We start from the raw sequence: 16,725 nt of genomic DNA on the forward strand, positions 1-16,725 counted from the left end.
TATAGCGTGCATCCAAGTTGGTGTAGAAATACTGCAGCTGACTGAAAAGGATTATGAACTGTCTGCTATGCCTCAGCTCTCAGACCGTAGAAGATAAGCGAAGCACATATGAGGGGATAATTTAAGATGGGTCAACTTAGTTTTTAACATTGAAACTGAGTTTGTGTGCCCCTGATAAGAACTTTTGTTGATGAAAGTTTTTTGTCACAGCATAACATGGACTGTAAGATGGTGTGACCAAGTGACCCATGTTGTCTTCGTTTAGCACTAGGTCAAAATACATGAATGATTTAGACATTTGTGAAATCAAAGGTCAAGTTTGCTTCAACTTAACTTGCTCACCAAAGCAATGTGAATCTGAAGTTGAGTGTGACTGTCGCACCAGGTCATGGTTTTCACTAACTGAAAACGTGCAGGTCTACAGTGACCACTTGTCATTCTCCTTGAGTGGTGGGGTTATGGAAGCAGCAGAATTTGGTGTGGACAGCCTGAGTATTATCAGCAGGCTTGTTGAAAAAGGATATTTCAAAGCTTTCAGTTTGAGTGTATGGTTGATGTTTCCGCAGACTTTGCTGACAAAGGTGAAAGTTCACAGTACTGGAGGTATACATGTCTTCAATTGCTAATACTGGTTGTTGTCATGCGAAGTTCTTATTGCACTGTTCTATTCTCGTACACTCCTTGAAGCCATGTTTTCTGTGGATTGCTGCACTGATTACTTTTTTTCCCCCGCACTTGAGACCGTTTCAAAAGCTTTTATGTGGTTTGTCTTTCTGTGAACGCAATTTCAGATGGCTTATATTCTATTTGTTGTGAATGCTATGTGAAAACCTCAAGGCATGTGATGCAAAAACAAGCCCAAGTGAAACAAGGATCCATTGCCATTTTTACCAAAGAAACTGACATTTTTTAACAAAATTTTCACTAATGTCTTAAATTCATATTTAGAGGTAGAAAGTTGGAGAGTGAAAAAGAAACCTTAAATTTTTTAATTGGCCATTATTGCACTGTTTTCACAACCCACTCTCTTATTTGGCTTTTGTTTTCCTTCGATTAGTTCCCTATGGACTAATCATTGCCTTTTTTCATGCAGTAAATGAAGGGTATTTTTAGATAGCTCTTGGCATCCAAACAAGTAGGTTTTATTTTTTTTCCCTATCCTTGTTTTCTAATGCTTTCTACAGGGAACAGTGTGCCCCAGCCAATGTTTGGATCCAGAGTTTGGTTCCTGCATACAGCTTTGTGGAAGGTGTGCAGTGGTTTTCAAATGCGTGCAAAATTGCCCTAACAAAACATCAAGTGGTTTAAAGCATGCCCACCTGAAAAGTACTGCTAGAATTTATTTATTGACCCACTCTGTTGAGCTCTATCAAATGTGTATCAAAAATTGTCCTGTCATGCCTCAAAAATGAATTAAGTGATAGCAAAAAGACATCTGTGGCAGGAATCATAATGAAGGCGTGGGAGGATCAAACAGAGTATAGGAACATGGACTAACGGGGAAATGTTACGGTGAGGCTGGAAGTCTGTTGCACTCTCAAAGTAAAATGAATGAATGAATGACTGTGAGGATGATTATTTCCCCTATTACACCTTTAATTTCACTGGCTCTGCTTTGCTTGCCACTATTTGTTATACTTCAAAAATATTCATAACTTAAGTAAGAAATATGCTACTTCAGTAAATAAAAATAAAGACTGCAGGTGGTTAGACAATGCGACACTTAAACCCAAAACAATGAACGTGTGTGAACCAGTGCTATGTGTTGTTATTCATCCGTTCTTTTCCCCTTTCTCCATCAGTATAAGGCACAGCTCCTCTCTCACATTCACCTCTAGGTTTTAAAGCCGAGCATGCCTCCAGGACGTTTTGAGGATATTGTTGCGAGTTAGCGTACTGCATGGTTGAGTATGTCAGAGTCTGACACCCCTGCCATGTGACACTCCCTGCTTAAACCCTTCCTTCTTGCTACTCGAAAACCCATTCAAATACCAGTTTTAATGCTCATTAATCCTCCCTGCTTTGCACTTCAGCACTTGTTAACTTCAGAAAAAAATATTTGAAATAACAGGCAGTGTTTCAAAGTACAGGAATTTAAGGCAGTGCTGTAGTTCTGTTGCAGGTGCACATGGTATTCACAGTTCAGAGCTTCCAGAAAATAAATGTGTAAATATATCAGATGTATACATATTTTTTCTTACATATGAAGGTGGACTACAACTGTGTATTTATTCATTTTGACTGTGTATAGTTTGTGTGCGAATGGATGTACACTTTGCTGAACAGTAAGCGCTCAGCAGTGTGTATTGCATCTACTGTGAACACCCAGTGTCTAACATGGCCTGAAGCATCACAGCAGCCACCTTGTGCAAACTGCTTCCTATATCGTCCTTCTCACAGCTAGGATGACTGACTCACTTGGACAAATGGAGAGGAGCCCCTCTTGTTTTTGTCCCCTGAGCTTTTGCACACATTATGCACTTAACACATGGGCATAAATGGCCTCATCCATTATTTAACAGGGAATGTTATGTATATCACTAACTGTAAGAGAGTGCCAAAGGTTAACGGAACATCTCAGGAGTTGTGTATGGGTGTGCATGATCACGCATGTGTGTGGTTGGCGGCACGAGCACGCACATGCACACGCCCGTCCCTAATGTTCAGCAGTTAAAGAGCATCACTCGTCTGTTGGATGCGAGTCGCAAAGGCTGAAGGCGGAAAATTGAATGGCCACGCAGAGTCACAGGGATTTACTACTGAGTGGAGAGTCCACCGGCCAGTGCCCCGGAGAGGAAGGGCCACATGGCATTTAACACTATTGATCAGCAATAAAATGGGAGGGCAAGGCACAACAACTCCTTAAGCCTGACGGAAAGGTTGGCCTCGAAACTGCTGCAGCATATTCACTTATTCATTACTGAGCGTGGATGTTATAGGAAGATGGGAATGCTTTGATATCTCCCTGCTTTGAAGAAAAAAAAAAAGTACTGTCAGATTATGTGAAATAGAGAAGCATTGAAAGTTGTATTACACAACACTGGATTTTTAGTTCACACCCACTTTAGATATGCAAAGGCTGTGGTTTCAGCTTGACACGAGTTTTGTCTAAGATGGCATTCAACATTCAGCAGTCCAGTGATGCACAAATATTTGCTATCAAATCAGCAGTGAGCTTCAGTATCTCAGTTACTGTGTATATGTAAATCCTGCATACTTAAGTAGGATTTAGAAATGTGGGGCTAAATTAATGAATTCTGGCAGAGACATGACTTCTGATGACAAAGGTGTGAGAAATAAATAGAGTTCGACATGGTTGGGTGGAGGATGGGAAACTCCTGGAAACATGGTGCAACAAACTCGATGAATCTTGCTAAGCCTGTTTTGTCTACCATGTGTTTGAAGAATTTACAGTTTCACAGGAGCAGGGATTTAAATTTAGATTTAGTTACATATTTTATTAAAATGACATAATAAATTCTGTAATTTATCTCATGCTGTAATCTATTTTCTATAATACCATCCAATCTACTGTATGCAGATGTGATTCCCTCTTTCCTTTTCGAAATCTTTCTCTGCTCCTTTCGCTCAAATCAGCACGCGAGTCCATGGAAGTGTGCCCCTGTGGCTGCTTGAGAATGGTTCAGGATTCATTCTCATTGTGCCTCCTGCCCAGTGACCGCTTCTTGTTTTGCTTTGTGTTCATTGCATGCACGTTTCTTTCCTTGCACATTCAGTCGTACTGACTCAGGAATTGCTTGCACTCATCTAGATTCACAATAATCAGCTGTCCACACGCATTTCATGCAACATTTCCCATGTCAATATGTGGCCAGACATAATTTATTTGTAAATATAATGCGATTATATATGCTATTATATATTATTTGTAGCTGCTAGCATGACAAGGACTAAAACTGTTCAGCTGTCAGTTATTATAGAATTTTTGTCTGTCAGGTTAATCCCTGTGCCCTTGTGGCTTGAGAAATCATTGGCAAAACTAATATATGTGAACACATTTCATCAGATTAGTATAAATTACTGGAAATAACATTTTTTTGGAACTAACACTTGAATAATATTGAATATTATCAATGTTCAGGTTTGTTTTGTTTGCTTCTGTTAATAATGACATTTAACATTAACATTTAACATTTCAACAGGAGCAGAATAACACTTGTGGACAGATGTCTAAAACTGTTGAGAATCGGGACAAAAACTCTGCACAAATGCAGAAATGTAAGTGACATGCAAGTGTGGGGCAGAAGAAGCTGTCAGTTGTGCTCCCTGCCATCCTCCTGCAAGGCTGTAATGTTTATGGCACAAGTAGTGCTGAATGTGAACTCATCACACAGACTGTGTCCGTCTTCACCGTTCGCAGAAATCATTTTGATTATACCATTAATACAGGAGGGCACACTTTGCAATAAAGGATAAATGGTCATGAAAAGTTGAATGAGTAGGAATTTCTTAGAACACTGTATAGACTACTACAAAAGTAATCCTCAGTTATCACTTACCTACTAGAAAAGTGTGGCAGTGTCTTTTGTCCATCTGTATGTTCTTATTTTTGTTCTGTTCAAGATGTTTCTGGATGTCAGCTGTTGAGCAGTGGGTGTGTAGCTCCTAACCAATAATAGCATGCAGGATCTGAGGACAGGACTTTATGAAAATGTCGATGCCAGATCATAAACATACATAGGATCTGTCGAACCAGTGGAAGAGGGGCCATGGTTAAGTGTTTACACTCTGCTGCAAACGCTGCTCATTCTGCCTATAAAGTAAAGTTTAAAATATGCATCAGCCCATGATAATCGTCATCATTTGACTTTGATTTGGTCTCTGTACATTTACGCTGAACATTTACATTTCCACTACGTTTGCTTTAGAAAACCTTGTGTACACGATATGCAAGACGTGTGCAAATACGTACCAATTAATGTGTTGAAAATGATAATGGTATGACCATGTATTTGTGATTACTTATTCTGTTTACATCCGGCCCCTGGAGAACCACTATATGTAACATGGCACAACATAATGAGCTAAATTATTCAGTGTGTCTCTTTTTACTATTAAGAAGTATTTACGTTTTATTTCTCCTCTCATCAGGCAGAACACAACCAAACACATTGTCCCTCTTTATTTAGCTGAAATTTAAATCCTTTCCACTGTTGCAGCATCTGTACAGACAGACTACACTCATAATTTCCATATCCCTCTTTCAACTCTTTTTTTCCCCATCTCACCACTTATAAATGCTTAGTCATATCATTCTAAATATGCTGATCAGACCTCTATATTTTCATGCTCAGGCTATTATAAAGATGTTGTGCTCGCTGGCTGATATTATGCTTGATGTATTTCACCCACGTTAGCCCCTAAAAATAGATGTTTGCAAATGGGAAAAATAATTTACGACCACAGCGTTCAAGTAAAAATAACAACCTACTGCTCATCTCTGATAATCCTTCAAGAACTAGAAGTTGGTGACAAGTGAAAGAACAGTGAATAATGAAAAAAGTATTGGCAAAGTATCAGACATTAAGATGGCGTCTCAACAGTATATGAGGAGCAGTTAACCTTAATTGTGTGAACAGACACACACCTTTCTTGATATGAGTCTTATCTATCCAAACATTACTACTTTCCTTGATTGAAGACAAATTCTAACATTTTGAATATGTTTAGTATCAGACTACTATTATGACTATACAATAGTAATTTTACATGTTTCTTTTTTGTATTTAGAAACACATGTACTCCTTGAGAATAAAAAGTTAGCATCCAACCCTGCCTAACCAGTTGAACAATTGGCTTAAGTAGTAGTGGCAAGTCGGTTAACTCATTCGTGTTCTGAATCTGTGATAGAGCTGATGTACACCCTTTAATCTGTGACAGTCACTTAAATCTGCTCTCCTTTGCTTTTGCTTTTCAACAGTGCTGGATGGGTATGTAGTGGGAATCTAGCGCTCTACCAAATACTCAAGGATCAAGGAACTTTATTGTCATACCAGCTCACATTTACATGCTTATGGTACGAAATTAAGAATGACTCAAGAATGACTGTACGCTCTAAGTTTAAGATATGTAACACAGATATGTGTGACTGATGACTTTTGGAAAGCTTGTGAGTGAAGAGCTGGGACGAAGGCCGGGAGAAGGGCATAACTTGTGGCTGTATGGAAATAACCCCAGTGTGGGCTTGCATAAAATCCAAGCAGTGCTGCTAATACGCACAATAAATGGGCTTGCCCAGGACCAATTACCAGCTGGCAGTAAAGGGCAAGCCTTCCTTGCCTAGACACTGAATTTATTTTGTTTTGTATTAGGCCACATTTGAATGCACTAGCCCCCCGTCATTTCTTTTTGCAAATGACTTTTGTTTCTACCTCGCTCCCCGAGGGATCCATTCGATTAGTCTGCGTGCTCAGTTCTTATTTTGTACTAACAATAGGTATTGAAGGATTCAGACTTTTTTGTGCTTACGTCATGACACGCACCGCATAGCTTTATGACACCATTCATTGTTCGACTTCGCAGTACCATTGCAGGCCTTGCAGCTTTATGAGAGAACAGGCTGGACCCTACACTGCTCTCCTCTTTAATGGCCACATGTGTCCATAGAGGGGTCAGTGAAATGCTACGTTTGAGGTCCCATGGATGATGTAGGCTATATGATGATACATGATAAATATGTCACATAATCTTTAAATGTTTAAATCTTTTTATTTTAATTAAATCTTGTAACCTTTTTACTTTAAGCACAATAGCAAGTTAACTGCATTATAGACGTCCTGAAAATTGGTTTGCCGCTTCAAACTTGTATACTTGACATTTAATCTGTGTTTTTAAGGTGGCGTTTGTGGGTGTGTGTTGGGGAGGTATTGCTGTCATCTTTCAAACATAGTCATTACTTGCAGTGTTGTGGGCTTACATCATGTTGCAGAATTCTTTTCCTGTTTTTCTGATAGGCTGCGCATGAACTTGATGGCTGTCAGTGCTGAACAAGCTCCGAAAGTTAAACAGCTGGGCTATTTGTCATGTGCTGCCTCTTGGTGAAAATGATTAAACTTGGATGGCTCAGCAACCACAGTAAAAAGCTTGTGATGTGATGTCCAAGGACCTCAAAATATAACATCATTCAGCCTGAAACAAAAGCACTGTCTGTCCCTCCCAGCGATGTTTGTTAAATCTGATTTCCATGCTTCATCTAATCAGTGTACACTCAGTACTGTGTTTATGTGGGTCCTTCAAATTAGTTTTTTGTCAATGCTACTGAAAGAACACAGCAGGTAGTGAAGCATATTGCTTGCGTGTGCAGTGTCCTTTAAACTCTTCTGCCTTCAAAAAGTATAGCTGACAACATCTGTAGCTATAAAAAGTCTCTTGGCTTCCCTGATGAAGGCAAAGTTTTTGTGATCACTCCGGATGACAAATGGATGGAAAGAGTCCTCCAGCTAGTGTCTACACTCATTCAGCGGCATCTTTGTGGTTAACAACTCTGTTCGCGACATCGTTGTCCCTTTCTTCTGGGATGCATAGGGGCGCAAACATGCCCTTTTCTGATACTTGAAACAGAGTGAGATCAGAAGCATCCAGCTCCATGACAAAGAGGCGGTCAGTGTCTGGTTGGATCAGGAATGGTGCTGACAAGCTTTTCTTCTTGAGTTCCTCACATGTTTTCCGGTAATCTGGAGTCCATTGTAGGTGCACTGTAGGTCAAAGTTGTGACTCGGAATGCAAAAGTACAGAAATGTAGTATGCTTATGTGACAGATGTTGGTAGGTTGAGGCCACTTCTGGACTAAGGTTTTGACTCTTGGAATCTCACAGTTTGATTCTATTACCACTGTTATGGCTTCAATTCAAAATCGATGTTCGATTCTCGATTCTCCAGTGTACATTTTCACTGGTGTTCTTAGTCCACTGAAATACAGTATGAAACACAATTGGCACTTAAAATGAATGATCCACATCATGTTCTTTTTAAAAATTCAACAGCATTAATTAATTAATTAATTAGAAAGCATTTTACAGTCATACCTGCATCTGAATAACAAAATAACAGGAGGCAGATTGCTTGTGTATCATGTAGTGCAGAGCGGCCTCTTTGCTGCGTCATTAGCTCCAGGGAAAGAACATCGTCATACAAGATGGTGAGCAGGTGCAGAAACATAGTTAGTTTTTTCTCTTCAGAGTTGGTTTTAATGTACTGTGCTGTCTCGTTTGTCACTGCTGATTGCTGCTCCGTGTAAAGTTAGTCTTAGAGTGAAGGCATAGAAGGTATCCGCAGTATAGTTCCTCTTTGACTCATAAAGGTAATTATTTGGTAATTAAATTTTAAAAAAATGAATGCTTGCTGCCCCTGCCTTTTATGAAGATAGATTACTAAATGACTCACAGTTCTGTCTTCCAGAACGTTGTTTTTTGTCACTTGTGAATCGATTATGATTCATGGAAGATGAGAATCGTCATCCATTTAAATACCTGAAGAAGAGATGATAAAGTCCAAGAAAGACACTCTGGGAGTGTAGAAGTCACATAAGATGATGCTGCTTAACCTCTGCAGAATTATCCAGAGGTGATGCACATGTTCCTCAATATTCCTTGACAAGACCAAGATGTCATCCGGGTAAACAAACATTTATTCGTTAACCATATCCGTGAGAATGTCAAAGCCTTGAAAGACAGCAGGAACATAACCTGAAAGGCTTGACCAAATACTAATAATGACCGTGCAGGCCATTATCGCATCATCTTAAAAGTTAAAGGCTGTTTCCCTTTTGCAAGTTGTGTGCATTGCCCTAATCCATCTTAGTAAACTCAGTGACTTCTCGAATTGACATGAAGGCAGTTGAAACAAAAGGTAAAGGATATCTATATCTATCTTTGGGTGGTAGTCTTGTTTAGGTTGGTGTGATGTCTTTCGGCACCATGTTGGTTTTGATCATTTCAATAGGCCGTGTCATTTAACAGCAAGCCTTCTCCACAGCACTCATTTGCTATTGTGAAAACAGAATCAGTGTTTTTTGCTTGACTGTGTAAAACATCCTGCTGATAAAGAAAGTCAACAGAGCAGACAATCTCAGAAGCCAGTCCAAGCAGAGCTTTGGCAGAAAGCAAGGAAACAACATACACTGCTTTGGCTTGTTCGATTCAAGAGCGTAATGGCCGTAGTAAAAACTACTCAACAACATGGAGTCAAAAAGCTTCTACACAAACTTGGATCTCCATTGTAACGTTGGGGAGCTGGGATCTGAGGTTTGCAAAACAGAGGATTGGCTGAGGCCTCAAAGATTCAAGGACCTGGTTCAGTCAGAGATTCTTACTCCCATGATGCACCACAGAGCGACACAGGAAATCATTACTGCCGGTCGCCATCAAACTGTAACGGACACACATACTCTTCCCCGGAATGTATAAATGTACACACACGTACATTACCTGAAATTTCACATTTAAATACCTGATCTTTTTATAGTTTTATCCTATTTTATATTTTTCACTTTCTTTCTTGGTCAGGGAAATTGCAAGTGCAGTGTCTGTACAAAAAAAAAAAGAATTTCCCCTCAGGGATAAATAAAGGAATTCTGATTGTGATTCTGAAGAGGACATCTATCTGCAGCCATGACGTGTCTCCAGGAGACACTGAAGGCAGAAATGCACTTACAGTTTCTAAAATGATATCCAGGGTGTTGGATTGTTGGTAAGTAAATTTCTCAGGAACAAAATAAGCGGAGGCAAGGCTCTACTGTATAAACTGTAAAAGGCAAGCAAATACTTGAAAAACATTGTCATGTAGTGTCACCAAATAATCAAAACCATGCACTGAGCAACAAAACCTTTCAATGCAAGGCTTAACAAGACTGATGTCAGGATTTCTTGTCTGCTCTCTATGCTGCTTGTTAGCTGTGCTTCCTGTTGCGGCTGTCTGTTCTGACTGACCAGATAGACCAGTAGCCTAATGAGCATTTTTCATATGAGAGTAGGAAAAGCACAGATGTATGAAATAAACTTAAATGCTTTTATGCTTTAAATGCTTAAGATCTGGTCTCTGCGTCCTCATATCTTGAATACTGTTTCACTATCACATTGTCATGGCTCATTGAGATGTTTGAATAGACCAGAGCCATGTTAATATCTTATGAGTAACACCTCTTCTTTTCTTACTATGATAAGCCAAAATGTTTGTTGTGACAAAGGCTTACAATCACACGTTTGTGTCAGTTTGCATCAAATTTTAAGTCCATTTTCATGAAGAGTTAACGTCGTTGTCCATCCACTCATTCTGAAGATATCCAGTTAGACATCTGCGTGCAGAGACAGCAAGATATTTTCATAAAAATAGCACGGTTAAATCTGCATGAAGGTAGATAAACTGGATCGGCCTCAGTGCAAGCTGTGAGGTTATTGTGGGCATAATTAAATATACATCAAGCTTTTTAAGTCACTGTTGTGGAATAAAACATCAACAGGCTTTGACTTGACTGAGTCTTTCCCCATGGAAAGCTGCATGACACATGCGGTAGCCTTATCTCTCTGTATTCCACAGCCCAGCCCTGTGTTAATAAATAAATGAGCATTTGATGTGTGAATGAATCATGCTGACCCATTACTCAGTATGTTCTTGTGATCTGTTCCGTGGAATAGTTACAAATGATGTTATGTAGACTTATAAGTTAAAGCTCTTATTAACTCGGATGTTCAGCCAAAAGAGACAGCTACCACTAATCTCTAAGCAAACATGTCTGAAAGAAAGATTGGCTTTAACAGATGTCATCCAAGATCTGCAGTCATATTAGTCTACAATTCCACTTAGTTATTAGTGATACTGTTTGATATAATTACTGAACATGTGCCACAGAAGTATAACCAGAGAAATTCTGTGGCTGTGGAGAACTGAACAAACACAAATTTTGTCAAATGGCATATATTTGGCACCATAAAGACATCAGGCTACATGTTGGATAATCAGGTTATATCTCTAGTGGGCTGGTATTACAGGATCCTTAAGATCAAGCATTTGAAAACAGAAATGCTTGTTGAGTGACTTATCTTTCATTCTTATTCCTGCAGACATATTTATATTGCTACCTCTAATCCGCTGCGCTCGTTGCCAGCTGTTGGCAGTGGATCTACTGCTTAATGGTATTGGCAGCCAGCTTACTCTGTATCATTAGCCCCATTATTGCTCTGCTTGTTTGAAGAATGGCTAAAGAACATGTGTCATTTTAAAGGACCAGGTGCACTGCAAACACTTTCCACACGTGATGCCATTTCCACTGAGCAGAATGCTTAACAATTTGAACTGCAATGAAGTCAGAAGCTTTCCATGGTCTCCTCAGTCACGACATCCAAACAATGAACCTTAATGGGACTTTATGAAACACACACACACGCTGATGAAAGTGCACAAACCGAACCTGCAGCTACACAAAGATCAAAAGCGCGTTATTGTTCTGCTGCTCATATAAGCCGTTCTGTAGACTGATATTAATCTAATCCTATGTGGTAGCTCTGTGTAAAATATTCAGTGCCTTTCTTCTTTTTGAAAGGCTACCAGGTACTTACTATTTTCATTATTTCATTAAATAAGAATCTTTTTTTTTTCATTACCTCAGAATGACATTTTTATATCTACATGGAGAGCAGGTCCTCTTTGTGCCATGTTGCACTGCCATGTTTCTAGAGGAGCCTAGAGCAGACAAAACAAGCACTGCCTCTAGAGAGGGTCTTTGCATTTTTCATGTGTTTAGCAGCCATCATAGCAGAGGGTGAGACGAGGTGTTTTTTTTTTTAGTTGCTTGCAATCTGCAAATGCACAGCCAGATGCCATTAAACAAGACACACTGGTACTATATATAAGTAGTAGTGCACTATGCTGAATCAAGAAGATAAAGGCATTAGGTGCTTTGAAAACTAGCCTTAACCACCTACCTGTATTGGTGGTGACACCTGACAACCAGTCAGAAATTAGTATTTCCTTTTTACTCTTCTTGGTATAATATTAATCAGCTGTATGAAATATTGTAATGTCCATGATTGAGACCTGTTATTTGCTTCACAAAAATCACAAAAATTCAGAATGTGGTCTGTGAGGTATAACCTGAAAGAAAAGGTAGTCTGCCTTTATTTGTATTGCTGCGTGTTATTGTTCACGTACTTGTTGGTGTTGGCAGATCTTCACCTTTTATGTGGGAATCCAGCATATGCGTGCCTGTGTGTGTGTGTTTGTGTGTGTGTGTGTGTGTGTGCTTTCATGTGTAAACATAATGATGAGTTATTGATTCAACAAACTTGGATTGAAAGAAACACACCATTGCGCTTCATAATGAGCACTCGTTCAGCTGTGTAAGGTGATGTTGAGCAGATGAGTTGATGGTAAACACATGTATCAAAGCTGGTTGTCAGAGCAGCATTGAATACAGATTCTTAAAGTAATGTTATTAAATTATGAATTGCTTTTCAGACAAAAATGCTTGCATAACGACTGAAAAGGTTAATATATCAGTGCTACTATTTCTGGATCCATCATGAGGCCGTGAGGACATACATCATTAAAGTTTTTATTCCAGTCTAGAATCCCTTAAGTAATGCAGCCTAGACAGGACATAACTTTGCTCTCAGCACCTTTTCAGAGAGAAAACCTCTTATGTATTCCACAAATGAATCATAGCTCACAATTGTGCAAGTTCTGCTGCACAAAGACTTATAGTCCTTTAGCAAACTCTGACTGGAGTGTGTAATGAGCAATTCTGTCTATGTGCCTCCTCACTGGTCTCAGACAGACTTGCCATTATGTCCAGCAAGGTGTGACAGATATACAGGCGGTGGAAATAATTCACCTCTTTACTTAGAAGGACACTTGGAGAGCGCACACCTCCGCCGGGGTGAGGTCGGGCTGTAAGGTTAAACCTTAACAACAGTCTCTGTCTCTGTCCTCTGCTCTCTCTGTGTCGTGGATGTATAAAGAGCTGCATGTGTGTGTGTGTGTGTGTGTTTGATGTGCGCTCCGCCTGAATTCATACAAAATTCAGCGATGCAATCTTCCACTGTGTTTCATGAAAACGGTGTCAGTAGTTTTCCCATAGTCTTGTAAACTGGACCAAAACTGTGATCTCCTTGATGGGGGTAATGAATTATTGACATGTTTCAGCTGAAGCTGCTCATGTGCTGCCCGTCCTGTAGCGATACATTAAACTCTACTGAGTTTAATGTATCGCTTGTTTCACAGCTTTCTGTTAATTTACTGGCGAAGTAAGCGATCAACTCCGTGGTTTGATGATAATGACACTGATTATAGTTCAGTATAAACACTATGGATAGTTTCAAATCATAATATTTTTCCCCATTATTTTTTGTGAAAGAAGTCAAAACTAAACACACTTGCTTAGTGCGTGCCCTGATTCTCTCAGAAGGACTGAACAGGTTTTTCTCACTCCTGAGGCTTGCATCTTCCTGAGTGAACAATGTGATTGCTGATTAGATAAAAGCTTTCAGCTTTCAGTGAGGGTTCCTGTTTCTCTTGATTTTCTGACTTTTTCAAGCAGAGTGCTCATCTGAAACAGGCCCCTTTTTGTTGTGGCCTTTGGACAATATTACTGCATTGACCCATGCTATAAGATCTATAATAATTTAGCCAAATTTTTAATTCAAAGGTTTAAACGCTGTCTGAAAAAATATTGTGCACATTGAGCCATTTGAAACCGTTTCAGATCACATTTTTTAATAACTGAATTGTATTGCTGTTGAAATTCATTACGAACATTGCACATTATCCTGCACAGTATAAGAAAATCAAATTAAAAAAAAGTAACAAACAGTAAATAAAAGTTAACAAACAACATTAATTGAAAACAGTATTCAACTTAACAAAAAATCTTTAGAACCGTTGTCATTGGTTGAGCATTCCAGTTCAAATCATGCACATAATCAGGATGGTTTAGTTTGATGACAGAAATTTTCCAATATCTTAATATGAAGAATATATGCATTACGAAATCTGCAAATGTGACAAAATATACCATGAATAAAACTTTGCTGCTTGAGATTTGTAGTTAGATTTTAATCAGCACTGGTTGTTAACAAAGGGCCCAGCGACTACCATGGTTCCACGGAGTTGCATCTTTTATTCTACATTTTTTTGAGAGGCCCCCTAGTACGAGAAATGATTGTGTTTAACTAAATATTTGCCTCTGTATGACTCTTTCTGACTGACCATCTTTGGCAGAGATATCACTGGTTGTATAGACCAAGTCCAAAATGCTTGCCGACTGTACCAGAAGGTTACAAGGTATCTTAATTCAGTTCTCCTGCATATCTCCTAAAATACTAACTTTACCAAGTCAATTAGGTCAAAGGCTCATTTTGCAGCATTCAATATTACATCATCATGTTGATTCTTTGCAGTGTAGCCTAGCCAAAAGTGTTGGAAATTGTTGCATGAGGCTCATTTCAGTTGCATTGTTCTTGCAATGAGAAGGACAGCCTGATAGACTGTAGATCACAGCACTACTTAAGCAGAGTTGTAAATGCTGTCAGTGGGTCCTGTCGAGGATCAGGCAGTGTACCTGACTGATGCTGTGTTCTCTTTAGCACGTTTCCTTAGCTGTGATAGCATGTAGAATGAATTGCCTCATTGTAGTTGTGGAATACCATGTTATGGATGAAGACATGACTATTTGTCACCATAGTTTTAAGCATTTTTCCAAGTTGTTCCACTATTAATTTCAAAAGTGGGACAGAATATACTTGTATTGTAAGATTATAAGAAAATGTACGTTTTCAGAAAATGAATAAGTAATGATGTAGATTAACAGAAAGGGATCTTTTTATTGGATTGTCATTTCTGGGAAACAGCTGGACAGTCTGTTCCAGTGTTATAAAGACTATAAAATCTATTTATAGCCCTGTTTATTCAGGGTCAGCTGTTAACATTGGTAGACAGATAATAAGCATTTTTATCTTTTGACACCACCATTCTGCAATGAGAATTCAAAGAACTGAATAATCTGTACTTGTAATAATATGTACTTGATTTTATGTCATTTTCAAGTGGTAATCCTGTCATTTTTGCTGATTTTTGGTATCAGTGGCTGATCTTCACAGTGGGATTGTTCTATATCCTCCTAAGCCAATACAACACTGTCACTGTGGGCAATGCGCACAGTGACAGTGTGTGCATTGCCCACAGTGACAGTGTGGACAATGTGGGCAATGCACAAAAGCTGCAGCTTTCCCCCTTGTGCAAATGTTTTACATACCATATGTTACTCAATCAACCATAATGACCTTTCTTCTTTCCCAGGTGACTACCCTGGTGAACACCAGCAACAAAGGGCCATCCAGTAAGAAGAAGGGGCGCTCTAAGAAGGCCCATGTCCTGGCAGTGTCCGTTGAGCAGGCTACCCAGAACTTTCTGGAAAAGGGGGAGCAGATTGCCAAAGATAGCCAAGACCTCAAGGAGGAGCTCATTGCTGCTGTGGAGGATGTTCGTAAGCAAGGTGAGATTTGTTGGATGTTCTAATACAGAAGCAATGCTTGTGCTTTTAAAGTTGTTGGATCACCATATTGCTTTATTTGATAGACATGTAGTTATTCCTCCTTCCCCTCAGTAATGCTATTATTGTTTTTCTCCTTTCTAAAACAGTATCTCACTAACTTGTTTCAAACTGTAGTATATCGTGGTGTATGACTGTGAGTTGTTCCTTAACTTTGTGAGCGCCATCCATCATCAGTAAAGTGCTGCTTACATGCTGTCAATCCTTTTGGAGCTCCCACAGTAAACGTCCGAGAAGGGCTATGTTTTCTAGATAGCTTTTGTAAGGACCCACTTTCAAAAAATTGTTTATTGTTTGTGGAATAATCCAAGTCCCACCCATCTACTTTAGAATGGTGAATGGATAATGGACACATGACATTGTACCTCAACTTATGCTTTTGCATTCTTCTCAAATCATTTTAATTTACTTACAATGCAGAATATTCAATTCAGAAGGAGTAAGTAGATGTACAAATCACATCTGCAAACATCTGATTCAGCATGAGTTCTAATGTTTGTAATTTTGAGGTAAAGTTGCCAGTGCGGTGTGTGAAACTGACCGCGAGATACCTATGAGGTTCGTAGAGTTGCCACAAAAATGTGAACACACCTTTACAGCATAGTGTAACTTATGCTGTAAATGCCGTTGATACTGAGCCAGAGGTGTTACTCTGACTTGTGAGGCTGTAGTTTATAAGTGTTGCACTGGATTAGCACAGTGAGGCTTTTCATACTTGTACGACGCAAAACTGTATAGTATGCAGCACACTCATAGTGTTAATAAATGGGTCATGTTGAGGTCTCCTTACAACTTATAGCTTCCTGACAACCAAATTTAACTTTGAAAATACACTGAACACACAATTTATACAGACATTGCTCTGCTGGAACCCAATTTGACATAATTTCTGGCTGAAATAATTAGCAGTACTGGCAAGTTCAGAGAAGTATTATGCTGTAGAGATGAAGGCTACATAGGGGGAATAATTGATTTAAAAAATTGTAATGTTTGAGATATTAAGTGCTCTGAATGTCAGATCTTGACACAACTTTAGACAGATGTAGAGTCAAGAATGCATGCCAAAGCCAATCCATTATATATAACAGATTAGTACCCATTAGTTTTGGGCTTTGCTGGGGCACACTGCCTCGGGAATGTAATGAGCCCAAGTCTGGAGTTGT

The 16,725-nt window shown here is 39.2% G+C and overlaps 1 protein-coding gene across 4 annotated transcripts in view; it reads left to right on the forward strand.

Moving 5' to 3' along the window:
• The window catches only part of ctnna2 (catenin (cadherin-associated protein), alpha 2), a 288,411-nt gene that overhangs the window by 36,241 nt on the left and 235,445 nt on the right, over window positions 1–16,725 (forward strand). For all 4 annotated transcript variants that reach the window (XM_046414554.1, XM_046414573.1, XM_046414564.1 and 1 more), the window contains exon 3: window positions 15,310–15,505. In XM_046414554.1, coding sequence (XP_046270510.1) covers window positions 15,310–15,505 — 196 coding nt within the window. The remainder of the gene's footprint in view (window positions 1–15,309; window positions 15,506–16,725) is intronic.

This window comes from Scatophagus argus, chromosome 2 (genome assembly GCF_020382885.2).
Source record: "Scatophagus argus isolate fScaArg1 chromosome 2, fScaArg1.pri, whole genome shotgun sequence".
Lineage (NCBI taxonomy): Eukaryota > Metazoa > Chordata > Actinopteri > Scatophagidae > Scatophagus > Scatophagus argus.